Raw genomic sequence first — 20639 nt, forward strand, 5'->3', positions numbered from 1 at the left:
GTTGGCCACAACTTCCTTCTTGGTTTTTGCCATCAGTTTCCCAGCTGTTCTCTTCCCTATCTGGGTGGGTAGCTGGCCCCTGATGCTGAAACCTGGTGGTGCACATCTCCTCTCCATGGTGTGTGAGCACACATTTCCCACTGCCAGCCCTGAAACTCCCCTCTCATTAAGGTAGGCTGGGAGGAACACAAAGCCCTCTGTTTTGCTTGAGTCTCTCCTGTGAATAGGCAGAACAAATGATAAGCACAGAAAGGAAGAAGAAAAGTTGTCCAAATGGGGCATCAGGTTCCCTCAGGGAAAGGATTTCCAAGCCCTCCCCTTCCCCTTTGACCTGCTTGGATGGAAGAGACCCTTCTGCTGAGCAACCTGGACATCAGATCCCTCCACCTCTCTGCTCATCTCAGCTCTCTTTCTCCCTTCCATTACACATATGTCCTCCCTTGCAGCACTGCAGCACACAAAAGCTATGTCAGGCCATGAGCAATGACAAGATGGTTGGGCTGGCTTCTAAGACTGCTCTGTTGGCAGAGCAGTGCCAGAAGTGTCCCTTGGAAAAAAAAACACCCTCAGGAGATCTTCAGATTCTTTTCTGAGAAATGCTAATATTCTTTGATGTCTTTTGTTTGGTAGAAACCATCCTTTCCAAAGAGAAGAGCAGGGAAGAATAAGAGTGTTTGAGCAGTAGTTGCCATAAAGCTACAGGCTGTGCTGGAGAAGATGTTCCCATTGCAGGTTGGAGAGAATGGAAGGCTTCATTTCCTGGAAATGAGGTGGCAAAATGGATCCCCTGCAATGAATTACTTTGCTGTCCTCTCTCTGGGAAGTGTGTTTGGTAGTTTTAGGCTATATAGCATACTGTAGGATATAAACTGCTGGGAAAATCCAGACTCTTTAGGAAGCAAAAGATCTGCAAGATCCCACACGTGAGTGGCTTGGGAGGAGCTGAGAAGCAGATAAGCACAGGAAAAAGAAACAAGTATCTCCCTACAAGCCTGCATCGGAAAATGAGCATCATGTAAGGGGGGGATCTTTTGAGTTACCAAATCCAAACTCCTGTTTGCAGTCATGTCCTATGGTCCCTTACTCAAAACAAGTGTCAAGATGCCAGTTTCTACTACAAAAAGTAGAAGAGGCAGCCATGGGACTGGCTACTGCAAGTTCAAAATCTGAAATGCTGAAAGTGCCAGAAATGCTCTTCTGCAATATATGTGATGTTGCATTAGAGACCACAGGTCAAGGAAGAGGGTCAAGTGAATGGTTGCCAGTTTTGTATCTGTCAAGGAGAGGATGTCGGTGCAGATCACCAAGAGGTCAAGACAGAACAAGCTACAGCCCTTCATGTCACAGGCAGAGTGTGACAACACTTTCAAGGCATGCACTTCAACCAGGGCACATACACTTCATTTGTGTTTGCCAGAATATGTCAAAAGCCTGAAAAGCAGTGTAAATTGCCATGGTCATCAAAACATGACAGCAGCTCCAGGACTTTCTGGGAAGCACCTCCAGCACCAAACAGGAAACTAAAACATCCTAAACCCCATTTGAGGACAAGAAGGGTCCCCTTTTATCATCAAGTCCTTCCTGTCACATTCTGCGGCAACCAAGTCATACAATCCCATTTCACAGGCTGAACAAGCATCAGCTTCAAATGAGCTGGAGCATTTTCCCCAAGGCCATTCCCAAATCTCTGTTGTCTGAGAGTCTCAAACTCTCTTCTGATATCCAGCCTGAATATATTCTTCATCAGTTCATGTCGCTCTGTATTTGCAGCAGCATGATCCATTAAAGCTAGGCAGCCTTACCCCTCTCATAATCAGTCTATCCACAACCAGCAGCAACCTCTCTTTCACCACTCATCAAGCCAAGATAAATCACCCTGGCTCTGCTCATCTCCTCTCTTCATTCCTGCCATGAGTTCAAAACTGTCCTCTATTTCTGTTGCTGTCTGATATCCCCAGTCTCACATGTAGTCACTGCACCAAAAGAGCTCTTGCAAAGATCTACCTCAAAGAGTAGAGAGATGCAAAAAGGATATGGTGTCTTTCACTGTAGAGCTGAAGTTGGGGTGGACAGATGCCTTCAAAGCCTCCAGACATCAGAATGGTTATACCAGCTGAATGCAACCTTGAAGAAGGTCATCCTTTGCAGAAGGCTTCTGCTCCACACAGTGCTGGTAATTTTTGAAAACTCCTTAAAGCTCGACCAGGTGATTGCTGCTCTCCTTGCAAAAGTTCTTGGGAATGAGTTTCACAAGCAACCTGGATCTGGGTTGCTCACCTGGTAACTGGGACACACATTTTTCTTCCTGCTTGGTACAAAGCCCCAGAAAAGCCAGCTGAGCAGGTCAGCAGGAATTTGTGTTTTTTTCTTTCTCTTTTTCTCCCCCTCTTCTTTTGTTGTAGTATTGGAGTCACTGGTTAAAAATAACCATGTAAACCCACTGCAGGAAGTGAATGTCCCTCACTCAGCACTTCCAGGCAAGTCTCTAGTGTGCTCTATCCAAAGCAGTTCTCCAAGGCTGCAAGCATTTTTAGGCCAGCCTGCTGGACTGGACAACACTCTTGGGACCATTCAGCCCTGGACGTAGCTAGGGCAGCACACAGGCAGGCAGGGCAATACTGTCCATCCCTTGGTGGCTTAGAAGTAAGGCACCCATGGGAGTAGGGGACTCAAAGTGGGAATCTGCCATGAGGACTCATGTTTCTCCCACCCAACAATCTCATTCCTTTGATTAACAATAGTCATAGGATAACTAGTCTCCTTACTTAGATGCTAAACCTGGCAAAGACCCTGAGCCTCCCAGATGAGGTCCTGAGGTTGGAGAGGAGCTTAAGATAAAGCATAGAAATCAACATGGGCCTTCCAAGACCTAGAGTTCTACCCTGAGCACCTTTCTCCCTTGTGACAGATATGCCAATGGTCAATCAGCCAAACTACCCAGCAGGAAGGAGCTGATCCTCAGGGCTTCATCCTCACACACAAGAAAAACAGAATCCCTGAAAACAACAGAATCATAAAGGTTGGAAAAGACCACCCAGATCCTTGGGTCCAAGCATAAAACTAACACTGCCAAGTCCATCACTACACCATGTCCCTAGGTGCTGCATCTATACATCTTTTAAATACCTTTAGGAATGCAGGGCTTCAAATTAAAAGGTGAGCAAGAATCGCCAAATCCCTTCCTAGCCGCTGGCTTCATTTCACTGCTCCTTGAAGTAACTTCTGGTGAAATTTCAAACCCATTTTGGTATTCATGCCAGTTTGATCATGCTCATTGCAATCGGTATTTGCTTGGCTTTGACAAAGGATTGTTGTGAGTGGTGGCAAGGACAGATCACATCTACAGGTTGTCATCTTGCTCATGAAGGCAAAAACCCAAACCAAGTATGAAAAAACCACCATCAAGTGGATTGCTTGGGAAATAATTTTCATTCCAAAATGTAATCATCTATATTGGGTACACTGTTTATTTGTTGAAAAAGAAAATAAAAATGGAGTTTGGGAGTGCTCATGTCTATAAAAAGACTACTTTTCCTGGCATTTATAAATATTAATACGGAACGCTAGCGAAAAACAATACATAACAATAATGAGAATCACCAAATCCCATCATTTTTGACATTGTCATATCAACAGCTTAAGGATTAGGAGGTGAACTTTAAACATATTGCTTCCAAATAATAATAATAATAATAACAACAGTAATGATAATAACATCAGAATGAAAAAAAGAAACAACGCTCTCCTTACTGCATTGTATATTCTCGATGGCTTTCTTCTAATAGCATCTACAGGATCATTGCTTTCAACGTTTGGATGGCATGCTTAAAAAATTAACCTGAAGAAGGGGGAGGTCTTCTTATCTCTTCCCATTCTTGCAAAGCTTTGCTTAGCCTTGTCTTTGTCTCCCACTAACCCCTGACATTGACGGAGTCAAAGGCCTATCAACTAATACCCTAATTTCAGGAGGATTTTATATATACATATATCTATGCGCGCCTGCAAATGTTTTGTGCATGCGTGTATGTATATGCATAAAATAAGCAGTGTTTGAAAAGATAAAGTTGCACCAGGTGTCAATTTTCACACCTCTCACTAAATAGGCATGCTAAAAAAATGATGCCACAATTTCATTGAAAATCCAAGCTATTGAGATCTAATCGCTGCTTAAGCTGTGGCTTTATTCAAATCTGGATCACCAATAGGGCTCAGGATGTAAATGAAGTGCAAAAAGAAATAAAGCAAAAGGGGGGAGAAAAAAAATAATCTGTGATAGCCCTTTCCTTCAGCCATTTGATTCCCAAGTCCTTATCAGTCAATTAATGCATACTAAAACTTTAGTGGCAGCCCCAGTTTAACAGACCTAATAGCTACAGCGGGTCCCAAGCATTAGCCAAACAAAACACACTTTCAGCAGCCTTAATATGAGACTGAAAAAAAGGTCAAAATAGACAGGCTTTACAGAATAAATCCCAAAGATCCATTCTAATTTCCACTCAAGGATCTTTTAAGCAGTTCTTGGATGCTCTTTATGGTACTTTGATCCAAGCATAGTTTCATTAAAACTTTGTGGCTTGGTATTTTTAAACCTGATAGCTTCACTAAACTAGTTCTCAAAATGTTAGCTAAGCCGCTATGCATAAAACTACTTTACTGTCATGGTGTCTTCTAATATCACCTAAGTACAGGCTGTTGCAATTTTGAAAATGAACCTTTTCTACATTCACTAGATCTCAGCTTGGGAATTTTTGCTCTCACACTTGAAGGCTGTCTCACAGTATAAAGGCAAGGTGCTGCCTTACCCCCTTCTTCTCCCCCTCTCCTTGAAACCTAAAACTAAAATTAGCTGCTGTACCTTATTTGTTCTGGAAGCAAGTTACACAGTACTTTTATCCACTCTGGTTTCCAATTGCAGGATTAACACTGGACTCTGAAAAAACCACCCTAGAAAAATAACAAAACATTAAATGGTGGTTTAAAATCCAGTTTAATGATGGCAGGATAAATTCCCTAAAGACCCAGGAAAACAAATGTTACTTCCCACCTTCATAACGTGGCATGTTAATAAATCTGATTTGACTGCCACAGATAAAAAAACCTTCTGTCTCCAGAGGCTGTCCTTTGCTCCCCTGAAAATGAGGATGGCTGAAAGGTTAGGCAACAATTTTCTTCCTTTTGCCTGGTGCTCACAAAAGCCTTGTGGAGCTTTTCTGGTGAGTTTGCATTACAGTAGTTAAGAGAACTACAGAGGGATGGCTTCAGAAGAGGCTGGGCTGAGCTTTTGAGAGAAAATATAAACAAAGGATTATTTTTTTTAAATAATAATAAACCCGAGGAGATGGGACTTGCCTCCTCTCCAGCTCTGTTTTGATCTGAGCCAAGGACCAAACTCTTACTAGCTTTCACAGGAGCAATTTGGCTGGTGTTGAGGAAAAAAATCAGCCAAAAAACCTGGGCTGGGTGGGAGACTACTTCCATGCATGGTGGAGTTTAAAGCTAAGGTGGACTGTTAAAGCCAGACTAGGAGGTTTTTGTATAATTGTACATGGAAGTGGAATTCCTGTTATCTTCACAGTCACTACTTGTCCCACGTGGGTACAAACATCATAATGAAATGGGCTGCAATGCTGGTTTTAACCACAACCCAGTGGTTCTCTGAGGCTGCCCCTTGTAGGTTCTGTATTTCATCTTCCAACCTCCCTTCTGGCCCCAAAACCACTGACAAAGGAGACAGAAGTCACAATGAAACCCTTTGGCATCTCCAAACTCATGAGATATTCAGGGGTTTGGGGAAAAACTGTCTCATTGACCACTTCTTGAGCAAGGGCTGGTTTTGAACATGACATGGGGAAGAACACCAGTTTTTGCTCTTTAATTCTCTCAGATGCTGTCTCAGATGAGTGTTGAACCAGATGACCTTTAAAAGTCCCTTCCAACACAAATAATTCTGTGATCCAAAAAAACCCTGAGAATTACCAGTTTTGCAAGCAGCCACTGCCTGATGGTTTGGGATGAGATTGTCCCACTTCTTCTTGAGTCCCCATCACCTGGCAGAAATGCTTTGGTTGTTTTCATTGCTTCACACACCTCCAACAGGTCAGCAGAAAATCCTGTCAGCTGAAAGGCTGACAAAAGCGTCCTGATGTCAGGTATAAAGAATGCCACCTACAGCTTAATGTCTGCAAAAAAACCCCTCTGACTTTGGGCAAACAATGAACGTTTTTGTCTTCTTAATGCCCAGTATGCAATCGAGTGGAAATGCTACTTCCATCCTTAATCTACAAATGAAATTAAAGTTGTTGAAAGACACATGATAAACCAGGATCCTTTGTTTCTTACAGAAGAAGGGAAAAAATTGAAACCACTAAATATTTTAGCAGATTTACTAAATTTCCAATTAAATCTGGAATTATGGCAGAGCCTGTATCTCCCTCTCACTCCACCACACACATTTTCTATTTGAATAAAGTAGGTTAGACGCGGCGCTCCCTCCACCCACCCACCCGAGCAGGAATATCAATGAAGCAGATCCGTCAGCAGCGCGCTATGCCAGCGGGGATGCTCGGGCATCCCTGGGATGGTTTGGGAAGGGCTGCTTTGTAGGGGAACGGCCTCGGCTATCCGGAGGGAACGGGATATGCTAGGCAAGAGCACCCTCTGCCCGCTGGCAGGAGGGTCTGGCTCTATTAACATGCCCCTTATCCCTCCCCCTTCTTCCCTTTGCCTAAGAAAGGTCACGGGAAGCAGCTTACACAAGCCAGATGAGGTGGAGACCAAATTAGGACCAAGATTATATGACAGGGACTTAAAGGCAGGAGAGGAAGGACAGTGTGCAGTGCTGGTACATGCCTTCTGCCTGTTTCCAGCCCTTCTTCTCATCCTTTCAGAGGGCTGGTCATGTCAAAGTAAGAAGAATGGGCAACCCCTTACTCCAGGGTTTTCAGTGTATGTGGCCAAGTTGGCTTGGACTTAGCCAAAAAGGTTCAAGAGACAAGAGACAACAAGCTCTTCCAGTCTGGTCCAGTCTCATTTGAAATTGAAGAGAAAAGGCATGTGGTAGCTGGCCCTCTTGGAATGTACAACCTCACTGTTCCCTCATCTGCTGGGGGGAAAGGTGGGAATTTCTTCCCTGCCACAGGTTTAAATACAAGGGTCAAGCAGACCCCCAGGCAATTGCTGACTCTGAAGCCTACACCGAAAAGAAAGGTAACACTGGCTGTAAGAACAGAGCTCAGTTTGTACTGGGTCAGGTCTTGGGTCCAGCTGGTGTGTTGTCCCACCTCCAACATCAGCTACACTTCTGAAATGAGGTGAGGGAAGAAGCAGGGAGCAATCTTCCCCTGTCACATTCCTCAGCTTCCAGTAATTAGCACTTTAGAGATGCCCTTAAGACCATCCCCTCTGTTTTATTTCCATGTTCTTTCTGACATCTGTGAGGATGTCAGCTCAGAGATGTACAAACACCAAAAGGGCCAAAATGATTCTCACTATGAGCACTGCCTGAAATGAGTTAGGTCAGCCAAAGAAATGTGCTGTATGGAATCCCACCTGCACAAAGCCAAAGACAGACCTTTCAGCATGGCTCTCGATGCAGCTTAGCCTTGCATGCCTTTGTCACCCTTGGGTGCCAGCCATTACACCTGTGCTGCTGGGGACTACTCACAGGCACAAATCTCTGTTCCATCCCTGGATTCTTGAACATCCCTTCACATCCACAGGGTTAGCTGATGATTTTTTTCCAGGCTAATGCTACAGCAACATACCTCAGCAGAAAGCAGTGTGGTTTTGGAAAATGTTTTCTGTCACCTGGTCAAAACTGAAGCTCCAAAGGAACATTGATGGCTGAGTTTCTCCTCTGCTTCTCAGCCACCAGGATGAAGCAGGACAAAGCACTCACTTTCCCCAGGTATTCTGAACTGAGTTGTACAGCTCAATGCACACCTTTGCTGTAACCCTGGGCAGCTCTCAGCACACCAAGCCTTCCTCAGAGGTATCAGAAGGGAGGTGTGTGAGGCAGGTGAGAATCACAAATATTGCCTTTGCCTCACCCTTGACCACAGATCATTTACTTTACTTATGCATAAACTGAGGCTTTCCCTCCCTGGACTCTATGCATTGCACCCTCCTGCTCAATCTCTGCTCTGTCTGCTTGTCACAGTGCTCAGAGTAGGCACTATCCTCTTGATTCTACTCTTGCACAGAAGAAGTTAGTTTCCTGGTGCCACTAAAACAGACTAACAGAGAGGAAGATTCTTCTTTCTCTTGCATAGCAGCTATCCCCATGCAAAGTTATTCCAAGGCTTTGCCATGGCACAGAGCAGCTGAGAATAAGGCCAAATCAGCAGTTGCATTTATTTTCTTCTCTTAAAAACAGCTTGGCTGGTCCATTGCAACTTATTCCTGCTCTCTTTATTGAAATCTTTTCTTCTAGGCAGCTGAGAGTTGATGTTGCACTTTCGCTTCAGGTGGAATACACCAGCAGGCTTGAATTCTAAGATATTGTTTCAGTCATATTTCAGTATTAACTTATAGCTCTGTCTGCATAAGGCCTGGGTTTTCACAACCTTGTGCACCAAGACACAAAGAGTGTTATTTGCTTATGGTCAGAAAATACATATTATAGCTGCATAAGGGTTTGCCACCTTGTGTGGGATTTCCTACACTGCAGATGTCCATGCCTGAGGTGGCAACCTGGGCTCCCACCAGCACTGACAGAGAGAAGGGGACCCCCAACCATATAAACACCTTGATCTCTCTGGAATTGCTGCCTTGGGATGGGATCACAGAATTACATAAACATTCAGGTTGAAAAAGACCCTTGGGAACATTAAGTCCAACCAATAACCCTACTCTACAAGTTCACCCCTAAACCATATCCCCAAGTACCACATCTAAACAACCTTTAAACACATTCAGGGTTGGTGACTCAACCACCTCCCTGGGCAGCACATTCCAATGCCTGACCACTCTTTCTGTGATTTCCGCCCCCCCCCCCCCCCCCCCCCAATATCTGGTCAAAACCTACCTTGTTATAGCTTGAGGCTGTTCCTTCTTAGTTTATCACTAATTACGTGTGAAAAGAGACCAGCACCATCCTCTCCATAATGTGAATCCAGAAGTCATAGAATCGTATCATTGCTTTGGTTGGAAAAGACCTCTAAGACTATCAAGTCCAACTTTCAACCTAAGACTACCATGTCCATTAAACCATGTCCCTAAGCACTATGTCCAGATGCTTTTTGAACACCTCCAGGGATGGTGACTCCACCACCTCCCTGGGCAGCCTCTTCCAATGCCTGACCATTCCTTCAGTAAAGAAATTTTTCTTAATATCCAGTCTAAACCTCCCCTGGCACAATTTCAGGCCATTTACTCTCATTCTGCCACCTGATACTGGGTTCAACAGACTAACCCTCACCTCACTACAATCTCAAATAATCCTCCGAATGAGGCAAACCATTTCATTTCCAGCTGAATTGAGCATCACAAGGAAATGTTTCAACAACAGAATATTTTTTGCCTAGTCTAATCTAATTTGACTGGCCTCCAAATCCACTCATTTCCAAAATACCCAATGGGAATTCCTCCTTGCCATTGTCACGTGAGTGGTAGAAACACCCACTACCATCAACCTGACCTGGATATTGTGGTGGAAGACTGACAGCCCCAAACTCTGGGACATGCGCCTTGCCTAATGCTGAAGGGGAAAGGTCTCTGATGAAGTGTGTAGACAGCTCAATGAGAATGCTTTGCCAAAGCAAGGCCTCTGGTGCCACAAGCTTGTGGAAGGCAATCAGCTTTTTCTTACCAAAGGAAGCAGACACACGACCTTGCAATGAGTTCAGTCAATACCCACAGCTTTTACTCCCTCTAAAGGGAAAAGGAGGCACCTAACAGAAAGTTTACTGGGAAGGCACAGCTACAAATTTCCAACATATTGGGTGAAACTCCACTAAAGGGAAGGGAAAGAGCAGTTTTCCTTCCTCCTCAGACCCTGCACCTCAAATTTTGGGAGTCTTGGGTTGGTCACAACAGAATAGCAGCTTCTACTGCTTTCCTGCCTCATTAGAACTCTGTTTTCACTTTTTAGCAGTTTCAAGCATGGTAGAAGGAACTGGAAGTATTTGAGATGTGAGGGAAAACCTTGCACACCCAGCAATGATTACAAAATGACTTAGGATTGCAAGAGTTCTTGGCTACTGTCATAGAATCACAGAACAGCTGGGGTTGGAAGGAATCTCTGGGAATCGTCCAGTGTAACTGCCCCCACCAAAGCAGAGTCACCCACAGCAGGTTACCCAGGATCACAATGTCCAGGTGGGTTTGGAATCTCTCCAGAGAAGGAGGCTCCACAGCCTCTCTAGGCAGCCTGCTCCAGTACCCTCACAGCAAATAAATGTTCCTTATATTTAGGCCAAAAGTCCATTGTTCTAGTTTGTGCCCACTACCTCTTTGTCCTCACTGGGCACCACCGAGAAGAGTCTGGCTCCATCCTCTTGACCCTTACCCTTTAGATATTGATCAGCATAGATAAGACCTCTTCTCAGGCTGCTCTTCTCCAGGCTAAACAACCCCAGGTCTCCGCATTTCCTTGTCAGAGAGATGCTCCAGTCCCCTCAGCATCTTTGTAGCCCTCCTTTGGATTCCCTCTAGTAGTGTCTTGTCTCTCTTGAATTGGGGAGGCCAGAACTGGACACAATACACTATATGTGGCCTCACTAGGGCAGACTAGAGGGGGGACAGCCCTAAGTAGGTCTCATATTCTACCAGCCTTGACTGGAAGATGTAGTGATATCTGTCCCACAAAACAGTCAGCAGAGTTCTGGGGCAACTTGCTTCTGCAGATCTTATAGGCACTACCATGGGTTATGTGATTAAACAGCAGCACTGAGTTTGCAAAGCAGTCAATCCTGTACCTTTCATCAGCACTTAATTCATAAAAAAAAAAATATAGAGAGAGAACTGCACCAGCCCTTAAAAGCTTTGGAGCTGTATTTCTCATGGCTCCAATAATACTTACTTACAATATGGACTCTAGCTGCTTTTTATGTAACTGCTGCTCTTAATCAGCTCAGTATTAGCAGCTCTAACCTGCTCTTGCTCGATTTATTTTATTTTATTTCTAAAACAAACATAGATTTACAATCTCTCTGATTTCCCAGCTTTTATGCCACTCCACTGAGGCGCTTTAAACATCTCATTTATCTCCCATACATTGGGAAATTACAACCCCCTCCTCTCCAAAACAAACAAGCAAGCAGAAAAACCTCCAGCTAAAATCTACACAGTTGGAAAGTGTTGATTTAAACAATAACCCTGAAACAAGATAGGGAGAGACTAGAACATGAAAACAGACTTTTTTTTTCCCTTGCACAGATTGAGCTTGGAGGTGGTTTGTATCAAATGTTGACTTGTTCTGAGGCAGCATCTACTTACATTTTGTGAAACTGGAAGGAAGAAGCAGGAAATAAATTTTTCAGTCATTTGAGAGAGACTGAGATGATGCATTTGTTCTAGCATGAGTTTTCTTCTCCTTCCCTTCCTGCCCACTTCAGCTGTATTTGTGCAAAGCAGGGTGGAAGCAGTGGGAATGATTTGAAGCACTGGGTTTTTCCAAACGCGGTTTGGGTGGGAAGCACATGTTAACCATTTGTTTGGCTTTGTTTTGGTCTGATTTGTATCATTTATGAAGAAAATTCTTCCCTAATCAGAGGGATGATTTAGAGGTTATATTTATTCCTAGCTGATGTGGTTGCTGAATACAAAGAGCTGTACTTAGGAGGAGTATAGACTTATTTTGCACTAGCAAAAGCACTGCTGTGCCCCAACATCTTAGTCCATTTTGCTAATTACATTAAGTCCTTGACCACCCATAACAGCAATAATAGTGGACCATAAATTTTTGGGGGGCATTTTAGATTTCTATTACGCCTCTTCCTGCCAACTTCAAACACAGATTCTTTATGCCCTGGTGTGTGAAACTAATGTGAAACTTCCTCTTCCCAATTACTATTTTGCTATATATAAACAAGAAGCTCACTTTTGGGGGTTTTGTTTGTTTGTTTGTTTGTTTGTTTTTTAATAAATAAAAGGAATTATATTCTCCACCTTTTAATTATATCAAATAATTCAACCTTATTTATTTACACACACAAACACACACACACCCCCCGCAACAACATTTTTATTTACCCACACAAATCTGTCTAAAAATACTGCTGGAAGAACATGATACCACAAGATGCACTGCCCCCCTTTTAGCTGCCAAGCTTTGAATTTTTAATTCAAGATATCACCCAAACACTGAACCATCTCACTGTACTTGAACGAGCAAACCCAGCAGTATTGCAAAACGTAAAGCGGGCAAAACACGAATATCTCCTATGTATTGTTGAGGGGAGGGAAAGGAATAGTTATAAATCTAAACCCTCCATTCCAGACCACATCCCCAAATGTAAATACGCACAGAAGCATGTTGCTACATATTTTTGCAGCAATAATTACAAACCAGCCTTATCAGCGGCGGCGAATTGAGCCCCACGCACATCATTTATCCGTTGTGCCCTCTGCTGGATAGAGCACACAAGGCAAGCAAGATTATTTCCAATTAATTTTTGGCATCATCACTTGGCATCTGCCTCAGGAATGCAAAGCGTGAAATTTGTAGTAGCAGGTTTAATATTTGATCCAGCCAAAAATATTTTTGCTACAAGGACTTACCTTTGGTAGTGTTTTCCCCCCTCCTCCTCCTCCGCTCCGTGTTGTTTCGTTGCCACCAAGCCTTGTTTACGGTCCAAACGAAAAAATCTGCCACCGAATGCCATACGTGGCAGGAATAATTTCATGCTGTGCAAAATTTGTTTCATTTCACATCCTGTAAGAATAATTACTTAGCATAATGCCACTTAAGCTGTATTTCTAGCTGCAAACATTAAGGAAATGGTAAAAAGCTAGATCCTGGTCGGGAGGAAAAAGGGTATTTAGGGGTCCCCAGGGTTTGGTAAAACCAGTCACTTTTAACACCAGGGAGAACAAGAAGAATTAAAATGTTACAAATGATGTCACTGAATTTAAGACCACAATAAACCCCAAAATTGTCAATGATATTTGAGGTCACCCACATGCTGGGACCTTGATAGGTCTTCAGAAACAGAGGACAAAACACCTGACCCCCACTGCGCACGTTTCTCACGTTTTCTGTCATTAAAAAGGTGACAGTTACCCAAACAGTCCTAAATAAAAGAGCAAATGAAGATGCCAGATCCCCTTCACGTCATTTCATCAACTCTAATATTTACATGGAAAGTAGGACTCGGTAGGGTTGGAGGTGAGTGGATGAGCTGGGTGCATTAACCAAATACCAGTGTAAGCGGTGCAAAAAATACCTTAGCAGTTTGGGGTGGTGTGAAATACCATGCCAAAGCCCCCACACAGGAAATTGTTCATGGTTCACTCTTACCTTGCAGGAAAACCAAATTCAGTCTTTGATCCCAGACAAGACCAGCATGGTCTAATTTAATTTGTTCAATTAAGGATCAAAATTGTAATTGTGGAATTTTAAAGATACCCAGTTTTCTTGAAGCCAAACCCAAGTTTGCAATCAAGTAGCAAATTCTTCCTTTTTTATTCCCAAATGCTGGCAGAAATAATCACTTACAGAGAACTTCTCTTGAGAAATATTTTATCCCCTTTGGCTTTATAACCAGAAATGACAATGCCCATGTGCATCAAGTGTCCAGGCTGACCTTTATCTTTCTCAAGGCCATTCTGCCTCTTCCTTACCCACCAGCAAGATCCACTTTGGCTGTAGTTTTTCTCAGAAGGATTTAGTGATAAAACTTACTGGTTGCAATGGGTATGCTCACGCTGGGTTTGTTCAACCTGGCAAAAGGCAAAATCTCAGATTTGTTAGAAGCAGGCTGAGAACCATCACTGGATGGATGGAGGCTGTCAGTCACAGTGCATCATCTCCAAACAGCCCTCTGACAACACAAATTCCCCCAGCTCCACTAATATGAATAAAGTTATTCCAATTTATACTCATTCCTTGTTTTCACTCTGTTTCAAAAAGCTTTTATTGAAATGTCAGGCTCGAATACAACAGGAGTGTTCAGAGACAGCAAGGGAGAAATAACAAATTTTAAGGAAAAAAAGAATGGCAACAATTTGGGCACACAAGTCTTTCTTCTGGCTTGAAATAGATTGCAGATCCTCCCTGGGGAAGCTTATGAAGAGTGGAGTTTTTCAGATACCATTTTTTAAAAGGCTTTACTGCTAAATCAAATGACTTGACAAGAAATGCCCCCCAAACTATCCAAAGCCATGCTTCTCTTAAGTGTTTTCTCCCTCAAGTTCAGCAAGATGCTGCTGCATCTGATGGGCAGCAATGTGTTACAGCTCTGAAATACCCAGAGCATTCAAATGGTCCTGTAGAAGAGACAACACGTAGAGGACATGGTGTCACCATTATCCTCCAGCCTCTCTTTGTGGTTCTTCACAGCCATGGAGCCAGACAGCCACCTGGTAGGGGCAATGCTTCAAGCCTTTACTTTGTTGGGTAGATCCAAACCATCTTTTGGAGGGTACTGACAACAATGTTTCCATTCCCTACTGGAAGCAGTGCGGGAGCTTTAGCCTTCTGTTTGTCCACATAGCACCACGACAAGCTCTTGGTTCTGGAACTCCCTGGAAAGATGGTGAGGCCTCTGTCATGGGTGGGCTTCACCAGGTTACACACATTGGTATTCCAGTGGAAGATGCCATCCTTAATGTGGGCACCAATATTCATGAGGCCCTCAAATGCAAATGCTGTCACTTATGATGCACATAATTGCTTTCACGACTTGGCAAACTTTTTTTTTTTATTTAAAATATGCAGCAGGAGACTCTGGGATAGAGGGCAATAAGGACTTTCAAATTAATGAAGCATTTACCAAAATCAACATTAAAAAACAACTGATGTGAGAACATCCAACTGACGTGAGAACATCCAACTGACGTGAGAACATCCAACTGACTACGTTGAAACCAAAACCAAGCCTGTGTTGAAAACAACCCAACAAACCCAGGGATGACCTGAGGGCAGCCAGAATTTTCCCCAGGCATACGGAAAGCTCACCACCACCCTGCTCAATCCTTGAGCAGTTGCAAGCTGCCAAGAACAATGGTGCCACCTCACAGATCGTCTCTGGGGAAGCCTGTCCCACAAGCAGGTTTTGGTAATGCACATGTACACATGTAAGTCATGTGGATTTCAAATTGCATTTCAGGGTGGATTCCCCTTGTGCCACGTTTGGCTCTGTGACTCCTTTAAAGAGCAAGTGTAAGTTGCCAACATCCTCAAGCCCAACAATTTAGCAGTTGCCTTTTTTGCTATTTTTTATTATTTTTTTTTTTTAAACACCACATTGAACCCCAACAGGATTCCAGAGTTTTGTTTTAATGGCAAGGCAAGAATTTGCTGATCCTCCCCGTGGTGAAGTTACTTTCAAGTCAGTGAAAGTTCTTGGCCTGCTATGAAAAGTCTTTGCCAATTAGCGCTCAACAACTTTAATTCATCCCTCCCGGTTCAAGATGAGTAGGAACCTAATAAGGCTGTGATAAAAGGGCAAAAGGCACCGAGTGCCCAAAGGGGATTAATGGGCTCTTCCATTTATTTGTCTTCCTAACAGCTGAACTGTTACAAGTATTGACGGTCTTCAAACGGCCCGGGCGCCGGGGTCTCCAATGGCCATCTCCAGCTCCCTGGCCCCGAGGGGCGAGGGTTTCCCCCTGGGCGATGCCAAAACCAACAAAGTCCTGGGGATCAGGTAATGAAACTTCAGCTTTTCCCCCCTCCCTCCTTCTTTGAGATTTATTTACTGGCAGCTGACAAGGGGCAAATTCAGCTGGAATTGTGTAGTCAAGGCCCTGTCAAGCCTTCAGAGGCACCCTTATGTCGAATCACCTTCCTGACTGGCATGTCGCTGAAAAGCCCTCGGCGCTGGTCCTTAACAGCTCCCGACAGCACAAAGGACACTCCAGACAGATGCCTACATGGCATCCTGCAGCATTTTAAAAGAGAATTAGTGGTTTTAATTATGGTCGTCGTATGAAAGGAAACCATGCAAGCTCGGCAGGAGACCTTTGATCAAACCCTTTTGCTAGCACAATGCCGCGGAACTGTGACTATTCCTAGCAAGGGGCCTTTTCTCGCTGAATGACTCACCAGTGATCTTTGAATGCAGACAAGTTCCTCGCCCTCCCTCTTCATTAGTGAGCATTTCTATACAGGCCCTATATAGTGCGCAGAGCCTCGGAGCTATACAATGGGGGGGGAAAAAAGAATCCCTACAGATTCTGGCCTCTACTTAGGAAGTGCTGAAGGACTCTGAGTGACTTTATTCATTAAAACAGGTTGCTATTAATTAACTGTCATAATAAAATAAAGAACTATTATTTGCATTTCTTAGTGTGCTCCCTTTAGTAATATATATAAAAGATGCTTGTAACAAAAATGAATCTATAAGGGAGAAAAAACCCCTCAGAAGTCTTTTTTTTTTCCCCTCTGCCCATTCGCCCTCCCTCTCCCCCCCCGCCCTGTTGGGTTTTTTTTTAAGGTCTAAGCAGCAGGAGCCTGACTAATTATTAGGACCAGTTTAGCAAGAGAACAAATAGAGGTAAAACACAAATATGAAAGTAATTAGGAAAATGCAAAATCCTGTTTACTTGGCAACCGATTCATGCAACTGAGACTAACGAAGAGCAAATCAGCTTTGCTTGTTTGATAAACTTAAGGGTGCCACCTAAGAGGAGCTGATAAAAATTAAACTTCTGCCAGCATCCCTCAGCACCGCCTTTTAGCCAACAGGCTCAGAAACATCCGCGCAACGGCTTCGTCTACAGGCACCAGCAAATCTCATTTGAACAGATTCAGAGGGGAGGAATTTGGTAACTTCCCTCACTGTGAAATATTTTCCCCTTCCTGCTTGGCCATCAGGGATATCTTGGAGCTGAACACCCAGCATGGACACCCATATCACACATGCACGCAACTCTTAAGGACATGGAGCACGTGAATGACAAACCAGTTCTGCTTTGCTTGCTAAAAAAGCATCAATTTCCACTGCTCTTCACACTTGGGAAGGTTTTTGCCTCTGGGAAAGTTCTCCTTGCAGTTTGCATTGCTGCTTATTACAACATATGACAATATGTGACTTGACGCGGGCTGCAGGCTGGGGTACCTTTGTCCGGCCCCTCTTTTCTCCTGAGTAGATAGTGAATCCACAAAAGCTTCCAATTATTTCAAGACTATGCAGCTAAGAAAGGGCATCTAATCAAGATAAAGAAAACCCTTGGCTCACTATATTTGCTTGAATGGATTTTCAATAATGCAGGTAACAAAAGCATTCAAAAATTGGATTCCTCTTGCTTTTCTGCTAGGCTGAAGGACTGATTTTGAGAAGGGAGAAGAAAGCCAGCCCTGAGAAAGCTGCACAGAGGAATGTATGATATTCCCCTGCTCTGGACAAACACTTCTGCAGGGACAGAGGGAAAGGAAGAGATTTAAGTGAGGCATAGTTAACCTGAAATGTAGTCAATTACAACACAAAGAGTTAAAATTACACCCCTGAACTGCTCCTCTTCCTCCTCTCCTCTCTTCTTTGTGGCTTTGCAACCCAGAGGCTGTAGTTTTTTTTCTTTTTACTGCTCATTTCTCATCTGCTGTTTGTACAGGGATTTTCTATAGAAGTAACAGGGGGAATTGCTATGGAAATCCTGCTATGAAAATAAATCAGATTGAGATGGGGGAAATATAAAGGATGTTATTTTGCAACTGGAGTTAGAGATTCCTAGATGGCAGCTTGATTTTTATACATTCAATGATTCAATCTGGTAAATCAGCACTTGGAGACAACAACAGAAGTAGTCCACTCTTAAAAGGATCTATTGGGATTAGTAGCCACATGGGTCTCGATCTGCACCTACATGCACCTGCAACTACAGACCCACAGAGCATCCATGTGCAACACCACTTGTTCCCGCACACATCCCACCTCTGGGAAGCCTCCAGAGGTTCCACTTGATAACCTGATCTTTAGAGAAGTTCTTTCTTTCTTATCTGAAAATTTTGCTAGTTCAAATGGAGTCCTGGCTTGGCACCGATTTGTGTCCTACAAAATGCTGGGCTGAGATCTCACAGAACAAAGTATGAAAATTTAGATGAACCCAGCTTCCCAGAAACAATACCAGAGTTTTGTGTTTGTTTTAAGCCTTTGAAGTACATGTTAACTGACAGAAGTTTTGAAAAACATGCTATTCTATGCAGTAAAAAAAAACCCCAAACAACCAAATCAAGAAAATAAACAACAAAAACAAACATACCACAAAAAACCCCACACCAAAGCCACAAACCCCCCCACAGACAAACAAACAATAACCTAAACAGCTCAGCTCTTGTTAACCAAGTTGCTTGGATTTTGGAGTAGACTTAGAAGCAGGATGGATTCACACCCCATTCTTTTGCTTAAACTTCCTGATAGCTCTAAAATTGCAGTTCTAGCATCCCCTCTGCAAGGATGCAGCAGAGAAAATCTTCATGGGCTTGCACAGAGAGAGGCCACAACACACATGCCATGAACAATGGGGAGAGTACTGTGCCAGGGGGCTGGCTTTTGTGTCTCCATCCAGGTTCTCAGCACCATGCTCCTTCTTACCCAGGTGGAGGCAGTGCAGTAAATGCCACACTGCTGCCTACAGAGTCATAGAATCATACACAGAATGGTTTGGAGTTGGAAGGGATCTCTAAAGGTCATATAATCCAACCCCTTCTATAGCAAGAAAGGACATTTTCAACTACAGCAGGTTGCTCAGAGCCCAGTCCAACCTGAGACGCGCAGTATTTCCAGGAATGGGGCATCTACCACCTTTCTGGGCAACCTGGGACAGTGTTTCACCACCCTCAACATGAAAACTTTCTTCTTTGCATCTAGTCTGAATCTCCCCTCCTTTAGTTTTAAACCACCACCCCTTGTTCCATCACAACAGGCCCTGCTAAGAAGTCTGTCCCTGCTTTTCTCATAGGCCCACTTTAAGTACTGAAAGGCCCCAGAAAGATCTCCTTGGAGCTCTCTCTTTTTCAGGTTGAATAAAATCCCATCCCTGAAAAGCAAGGAAGGCAGAGAGAGCTGGGTCAGTTTTTACCTACTATCCACATCAGGAGGACACTCCTGGGCACAGGCACAGCCCAGGAACAGTGAAGGATCAGGCTCCCATGAACGGCACCGATCCATGAGTTTGTCTTGATGGAAACCTCCCCAGCCATGCCATCCCGTCACCATAAAAACACACAGACACTGCACAGCTAAAGAAAAATGGATGTTGAAAACCTCTTGGCTCAGGAACAGAAGAAACATCTAGAGGCTAAATAAATTTTCTGCATCTGTAAAGGATGCTGCATTCACTAACAAAAGATTCACAGGTCTCTATTAAAAGAAATCTGCTTTTTGAAAACCCAGTGTTTTATTTAATGATGAGCCTTGTTTCCCGCAAGAAACCCAACACAAACAGTTGATTTGGCAACAGCAATCAAAATCCAAACACCAAGATGTTCCTAGGGAGGCAATCACACTTGATTTCCTCTCTGCTGTCACTTCTGTTGCTTTTTAAAACTGTTCTCATACCAGATTTCAAGTCCAGACTTCCAAACTACAGCACTTCAGCAGACAGGTGCAGGACTGAGGCACTACCCAGCTCACTCCCTCAGATCTTTTTTCATTTTCCTCAGCCCCTGCAGCTCTTTCTTCAGGTGCTTCACAGCCTGCAGAATGTCCTGCCGCTGGGGATCATCCTCTGCTTTCTCAATATATAGAAGGAAATGTTTCACAGTTTCAGAGAGCAAGACTTCAGGATCCATATCCACCCGATGGAGACGCAACATCCTCTCACAGGCAATGGCATAGTTTTTGTGCCAGTTGACTGGGTGATTTGGATGAGAGTTGACAATTTCTTTGTATGACTGTTAAAAGCACAAAAAAAAAAAACAAAACAGAGGGGAAGAAAGGGGCAAATTAATTGAATGAAGGGGACCAACAGCTTGTAACAGTGCTTCAAAACTGCCCATAAAGGAACAGATGCTATTTAGATGTCTAAGCCCAGAGCTGGAGCATTTCTGTAACTCCATGTTTGCTGTGCAATGTGAATAGAGTGAATCAGAAATCCAAGGGGGGGGTGAAATGTTTCCCTTCCTGCAGCAGCTGTTTGTTTAGGAACGTTACAGATGATGGTGATAACCCCACTGCGTATCATGCATTGCCCCTAGTGAGGTGTTACACCAGCCTGGGGAAAAGAAAGAGATTCAGCTGCTGCGCCTCCTAAGATTTTTTGCTCGGTATTTCAGGAGATCAGGATATCCTCCACAGCACTTCAGCAGTCCATTGACAGGAGTAGGAATATTCACAAGCACAACAGCAGGCATGCACCTGAGAACTTTGCAGAACAACAAAGATAAGAGCAAAATGGGCAAGTGTTGAAAGCAAACTATTTGCTGCCTCTTTGATGAAGTATGAAACACTCTTCTCTACTCTCAGACTTAAATTTTGGACATCTGCTGGCATCTCAGGCACTCCAGTATTTCCAGAGATACCTACATCAGCTTATGG

General features: G+C 43.7%; 1 protein-coding gene across 1 annotated transcript in view; it reads right to left on the reverse strand.

The window, feature by feature from the left end:
* Window positions 1-16582: 16582 nt before the first annotated feature.
* Window positions 16583-20639, reverse strand: part of TMEM260 (transmembrane protein 260) — a 40510-nt gene continuing 36453 nt past the window's right edge. Inside the window, exon 16 of the mRNA XM_068149017.1 lies at window positions 16583-19996. Within this exon, the coding sequence (XP_068005118.1) occupies window positions 19733-19996 (264 nt within the window). The 3' untranslated portion in view covers window positions 16583-19732. The remainder of the gene's footprint in view (window positions 19997-20639) is intronic.

This window comes from Melanerpes formicivorus, unplaced genomic scaffold (assembly GCF_026170545.1).
Source record: "Melanerpes formicivorus ecotype bairdi unplaced genomic scaffold, bMelFor1.0.p_v2 SCAF_17, whole genome shotgun sequence".
NCBI classification, from domain to species: domain Eukaryota; kingdom Metazoa; phylum Chordata; class Aves; order Piciformes; family Picidae; genus Melanerpes; species Melanerpes formicivorus.